This window comes from Ursus maritimus, unplaced genomic scaffold (genome assembly GCF_017311325.1).
Source record: "Ursus maritimus isolate PB19 unplaced genomic scaffold, ASM1731132v1 scaffold_14, whole genome shotgun sequence".
Lineage (NCBI taxonomy): Eukaryota > Metazoa > Chordata > Mammalia > Carnivora > Ursidae > Ursus > Ursus maritimus.
The window spans coordinates 49687747-49694131 of NW_024423786.1; the positions used below are offsets into that span (position 1 = coordinate 49687747).

Here is a 6385-nt window from a genome sequence, read left to right on the forward strand (position 1 = left end):
GGATCCATTAGTAATGTCTGCCATGAGTGCAGGAGGAGGAAATTCCAGCATGATGATGTCTGCACTGGAGTGGTGGCAGCAGCAAGAAAGAGTTCCAGCAGCCCTTAAGCAAACTCTTCCCTGGCCAGGGATGTGAGGGGAGGCAAGCGTGGGGGTTGTTAGCTGAGTATTTGCCATCCCTGACCTATAGGAAACTAGCTAAATGTGTCAGGAACAGGCTGGAGGGGTGGGCCTCCTCCAAGGATGGTGGTCAGGTTAGTGTCTGTGTGAGTCGGCTTATGCCCAGGGCAACACGGAGTCCGGCGGGCGTTGGCCATGGCAGGCGGTTTTTAGGTTAGCTTGATTTTTAGTTGTTCTGTTATTCTGGGGGGAAGGGACATTACGGGGTGGCGGGGTCTCCACCACTCTTAGGTTCTCTAATGTTTGCTACCACACTAAGTGGGTACTTACCAAGATCTCCCCCTTTGAAAATGCAAAGTTAGGATTGTGGGTAAATCAAAGAGGAGCAGGCAGAAGAAAAGAAACGTAAGGGACATGAGGGGACAGAGAAAAAGCAGGAAAAGCACAAAAATGGGAGGAGAGAAGAGCAGGGAAAAAAAACAGCAAAAGAAAAAAAATTACATGCTATTAATTATATTCATGGTGTTAATATTTAATTCATTATCATCTCCCGAAACAAAAAAGCACAACATATGTATTACCTACGGCAAGCGCAAAAACATCATGCAGTGGTTACATCCTTCTTTTCCAGAGGGCTCTGTAATCGTGCAGGATAGCAGAGCCCCCACCCCGCCCCCACCCCCACCCCATCTAATGGGGAGAAGCAGGGTGGGCACTGGCAGAAATTTTTGTGAAGATGATGTGTTTTCTTAAAGAAAAAAGAGGCACCTGATACTGGCATATATGAAGCTGTTCATATTGTTCATGCCCAAGGCCTCTGGCTGGGGCATGACATCGAGGTAGAAAATCCTTCCCGTGGCTCTGGGCTTCTCTGGGTATGGGGCTCAAAGCACCCTCAGGCTCCCCAGAACTGCTTATCACAATGCAGCCTCCCACCCAGGCCCTCCCACAGATTCTGAATCTCTGTGGCTAGGCTGGGAAACCAATTTGGCTGCAGACACCCATGGGTGACTGGGCTGCCCCTCTTTCAAGGGTCAAGTTCTAAGCATAGCCTTGGATGTCAGACAGGGCTTGTGGGTGTACAAATTTGCCCCCCAGCCTGTGTCAGAGCTTCAGCTCAAAGACAGGTTTCCTGAAACATCAAAACCTGGACAGACTCAAGAGGCTGGGGAGTGGGGTAAAGGGTCCGGTGGGACATGCCACAAGCCAGGCACCATCATTGGGCTCAGTGGTCCCTAAGTGCCCATCCACCCCCAAGGGTAGAGCTATGGGTTGCGGAGGGGTGGGCTACCTGGTTGGGGATGGCTCTCTTCTTGTTCAGCTGTGTGCTCCTCTGCTGGGCGCTGAAAACAAAGCAGAGAGAGGACTCATGTGGCGACATGCAGGAGAGACGTGGTGGGGTTCTCTCCCTTGGTGGGGCCAAGTGGCCAGCTAAGGGCAGAGGCAGAGAGAAGCCCCTTACACACAAGGGGCTGCCCAAGGCAAAGAGTTGGGCTCATGCAATGAGAAAATGGATTTAGTTAAACTGAGGCTTTGAGGCCCTGACCTCAGCCACTCCTAACAGCACCAGCTATTTCCAGGAGTCAAGGGCCCCAGAGCCTCCAAGGCCTGAGAAGCTGGACTCCCAGGTTGCTGGGAAGAAGCCACAGTGGCTTCAGAGTAACCTGAGCACCAGGCTGCCTGGGGGTCAAACTTGAGGCTTCTTCCCACTCTCTCTTCCCATCCCTGATCCCAGCACCAGGTCTTCAATGGCTCTAACCACAGAGCTGGCCAGCCTGGGAGATCAGACATGGGACGGCTGCCCACCATGAAAACATCTTGGATGGCTCCTGGCCCATTCCAGAGGAGAGATAAGGTCCACAGGGCGTGTTTCTATACGGTCCCTTACTCGTCTACAGTCCCTGATCTCTTTTCTTCTTCAGCTATCCTTTTTCCTGGCTAGTCTGTGCCACGCAGAAGACGGTCACATATCTTGTATGGGGGAACCTATTCAGCTCCGTTGTTCATCCTGTTTTCCACTGGGACAATCACAGCGCCACCTGCATACAACTGATATCTCCTATAACGTAGACATCCTATTTTCTTTTCCTGTCGTATTGCTTTTGAAACTTTCAGAATATGACAAGGCAAACCACCTTGTTTCATTCCTTTACTCGCTGCCTCTGGGGCTGTACCTTAAAGTTCAAGCTGGCTGTTGGTATAAAGGAAAGAAGAGAGAGAGAGAAAGAGAGAGAGAGAGAAGGAGAGAGGGGAGAAACAGTTAAGGAAATAGGCTTCTATTCCTAGATCATTAAAGGTTGGAACATTAAGAACATTATCCAACAATTTTCCTAACATTCAATGAGTTCATCATAGAGCTTTTTCTCTGGGCCCTGGTTTTCGTGTTTAGAGGGCAGTGAGAAAGTACCCCAGAATATCTAAGCACAGGAAGGAGTTCGGTCAACAGGGTCTGAAGGAGACAGGACTGATTAAGCCACACACAGTGATGGCTGGATGCTAGTGAGGTTCCGGATGTGCTGCTTCCGAGGGGCTTCCTGGCTCCCACCTTCCCCCGGCAGCCTGAGTAGCTGCCCCTTTCCCTTGCCTCTACCCACTCAGGAATGTCTTGCTGTTGGGAATGGGGGTGTGGGAGGGAGGGGGGAATGGTGGGGGGAAGGAGTCCAAAGTCCTCCCCTCAGCCTGCAGAGCCCTCCTGGCAATGGGGTCTGGTCTCTTACTTCCACCTTGCTTTGGTCTCCCCAAGCCTCCCTGCTTCCTGGCCTTCCTTCCCCATCTCCAACAGTGTTTGGGTTCCCTGCCTGTCACCTGGTGGTCTCTCCAGGCCACATCCCTTGCTCCACTTTCCTACAGCCCCTCACCTACTCTCCTTTCCAACTCTTGTCTGCCTTGTGACAACGTGCTCAATAACACATGTCCAGCCTGTGGGGTCTGAAAGGGCAAGGCCCAAATCTGGCTTGTTCACCGTCCTGCTCCAAAGGCCCAGCACCAGGCCTGGCTTTGAGACAGTGCTCCATGGCTATCCAGTGGGCCCCCGGGGACATCCCCCCTAAGGCTGGGCCCTGGCTTGTGCCTGGGCTGGGCGGAGCCTGGCACCCTGGGCCCCGCCCCCAGCCAGGGCGACCCCGTTCACACACCAGGAAAAAGGCACACAGCAGGCAATACCCACCCGGTCACCAGCTGCTCAGTATAATAACAGCTGGGGGAAGTGGGAAGGCCCAGGAATCCAGAGGAAAGAGTGGAGTGGTCAAAGGAAAAACAGGAGAGATTGTGAGAAGGAACTGTGGATGAAGTGTGAGAAGCAGAGACATCAAAGTGAGGAAAACAGCAGCAAACCAAAGAGGGGGACCAGCATTTCAGCCCACACACACCCGGCGTGGGGAGCGGCTTCTGATCATGCTCTCACTTGTTCATTCATTCCTTCCTTCCACTCACCTACCACACGCCCAGCAAAGATCAGCTGACCAACTGCGGTGAGAGCAACTGTGAATGTCCCACCCAGTAAGTGCTCAGCCTGGCACAGAGACCCCTGAGCGAAAGACCCTCTCGTCCAGCCTGCTAGCCCAACCCTGGGCTCTAACAGACACGTCACAAGAAAGCCTCCCTGCAACCCCACGGCCAGGCCAGAAGGCGGCCCTCCGTACTCAACACAAGCCTCACACAGCCCTGACCCCAGCAGTGAAGACGCTGTGTCTTAACTGGTTTGGTGCAGGTCTGTCTCTGGCACGGGACCTTCCTTTGAGGGTGGGGACCTGGGTCTGTGCTTGCTCACTGCTGTATCACAGAGCCTGGCACAGAGAACACACAGCAGGAATACCTGCTAAGTGAATGCAAGGAAGCTGCCTACTGATGATTTTGGGATTCTGTTGGGCTCGGGCAAGAAGACCTTCCGGGGCCACCAGAACAATCCGTGTGATGCCCAAGCTGGCTGAGGGTGGCCTCACGGGCTGAGGGAATCACTGAGCGATGCTTGAGGCCGCCAGCATTTACATCCATATCATGCCAAAATCAGAGATCCTTGCTCTGGCCCCTTGGCCAGGTGCCATGGAAGGTTCTGGTTTTTAATCTATGGTGCATGGATGGAAGCCACGGAGGGCCTGGATAGTACTTCCCAGAGAGTAGCCCCCAGAGCCCCGAGCCCATGAGACACTCTGTGAAAGGGCCAAGTGCAGATGGGGGGTATCTGGGGAAAGCTGCACAGTTCATGAAAGGCTCTGAGAAGTCACGCAGAAAGGAAAGCACTGCATGCTCCCAGCCTCCCCCCTTCCCGAGGTGGCTGAGCACAGGTCTGCCCCAAAGGAGGCACACTGAGGACAGTAAGGATGGGGGCTACTGTTAGCCCAGGAAAGCTTCCAGATACTCTCAGGTGGCTCCATGCTTCACCCCAGGCCCTGACAGAAAGACCCTCTTGCCCCAGTCAGCTGAGGGAAGCCAACTCGACCACTTCCCTCGGGGCCTGGCTCTGAGGGCAGGCACTGGTATCACCCACCAGCCGCTGTCCTGAAAAGTACATACTTGGCAAATCCAATAAAGTCCTCATGGTTTGTGTTGATATAGGACTGCTCGATGTCAATCAGAAGAAGAATCTGGAAGAAAGCAGGGTTAACTATGAGCATAGAGCTGAGCTTGGCCAGGATGGCAGTGGCCAGAGCCCTTCCCACACCCGCCAGCAGGGGGGGCTGGAACCATACTGCTTCCCAGGCGGCAGACCTGGGAACACACATACATATACATCCCTCCAACACACACCTTGGGGTCCATCTGCAGGGGGAAGGGGGCATGGGTACTTTGAACCTTCAAGGCCTCACAAGAAAGACTGGGCCAACAGAGCGGAGTGAGGCAGTCGTGTGGCGGATGCAGGCACGGCCTCTGGGGCTGACCATCCGCGCTGCAGTCTCACTCGGCCCCCGCCTGGCGGAGTGACCCTTGCCCTCAGGTTACCAAACAGTGGAAAGGGGCACTGCATAGGGTTAAATAATTCACAGCACGTAAAGTGTTTAGAACAGCACCTGGCATGTTGCAAGTGCCGCATTAAAACAGCAAAGGCAATTTTGCCAGGCGAGGGCATGAGAACAGTACACACAAACACAGGCACCTAGGAGCCGGTCAGGATGCCATCTCAGCTAAGGGACAGGCCTTTACACAACACCCTGCCCCTTCCTGTCATTTCACCGTGCCTCTGAGCACTCAAGCATGAAACATGCCAGGCACTTGGATCTTGTGGGGTTGCTGGAAAATGCTGGGGTGCTCTGTTCATGGGAGCCACTGTTGCTGGTTTTATAAGGCCTGAGCACCACGGGCCGGAGCCCAGAAGTGCTGGTGGTGGGACAACCAGGCAGTATGGTGTGGGGAAGGGACAGCCACGTTCTTGACAACAATGACAACAAAATGAACTGCAATCTTTTAAGCTTTTGATACAACTTCTGGGCTACAGAAGCCACATGGGCTGGGGCGCAGGTTGACTGGGGGACCCTCTGAAGGACAAATGAGCCAGGTTCTCCTCCACTGATGGGCAACACGAGATGGCATCACAACTGAATACAACACGGAGGCCTTTTCTGGTTCTGGTTTGAACGCACACCCGCCAAGAGACCGTGGCGGACGACTAGGGGTAGAGACTGAGACTAGACATAGGCCCTACGGAGACAAAAGGACAGCCACGGGCTCACTTGGCATGTGACAGGTGAGACCCTTGCCGCAGTGGTGTGGGGACCATCCTTGTGTGCACCTGGACAGTCTCCACATGGAAACTGTTAAAACCTAAAAAGCACTCAAACATCGTCTGCTGGGAGAATGCATAAATAAGCTGTGGTCCACACACACCATGGCCACCGCAGAGGGAAACAGCAACAACCTTCACCAACACCACGAACAACGGGGTTGAGTACCGAATGCTCTGTGCTGGGTGAGGGAGGGCGAATCAAGAGGCTACGTACTACAGGGGTCCCTTTGAGTGACATTCTGGACAAGGGAGCAGACTGGTTGCCAGGGCCTCAGGGGTTGGGGGGGGCAAAGGACAGGAATTTTGAGGGTCACAGAAGGGTTCTGTACTTTGACAGAGGTGGGGGTCACCTTGCTTTATGCGTTTGTCATTTTTCAAGGCAATGTATGCTCAAGATTTAAGCACATTAAAAAAAAAAAAGACATATGCACATAAATCATACCTGAAAAATAATACAAAAAGCCAATTACCTGGTCCTTGGTTCTCCCCTCCCGTTCCCGGATGTAGGTAGTGACAATTCGCTCCGTCTCTTCTCGCAAGCGGGGG

The 6385-nt window shown here is 53.5% G+C and overlaps 1 protein-coding gene across 7 annotated transcripts in view; it reads right to left on the minus strand.

Annotated features, from left to right (window-relative positions):
• Positions 1–6385, minus strand: part of DNM2 (dynamin 2) — an 82436-nt gene that overhangs the window by 18045 nt on the left and 58006 nt on the right. For 5 of the 7 annotated variants that reach the window (XM_040629330.1, XM_040629325.1, XM_040629323.1 and 2 more), the window contains exons 11-14: positions 6310–6385; positions 4633–4703; positions 1412–1463; positions 451–462 (exon numbers count right to left, since the gene is read on the minus strand). The exon at positions 6310–6385 is cut by the window's right edge. In XM_040629330.1, the coding sequence (XP_040485264.1) occupies positions 451–462; positions 1412–1463; positions 4633–4703; positions 6310–6385 (211 nt within the window). The remainder of the gene's footprint in view (positions 1–450; positions 463–1411; positions 1464–4632; positions 4704–6309) is intronic. The other 2 variants (XM_040629328.1, XM_040629329.1) reach the window with 1 other exon arrangement.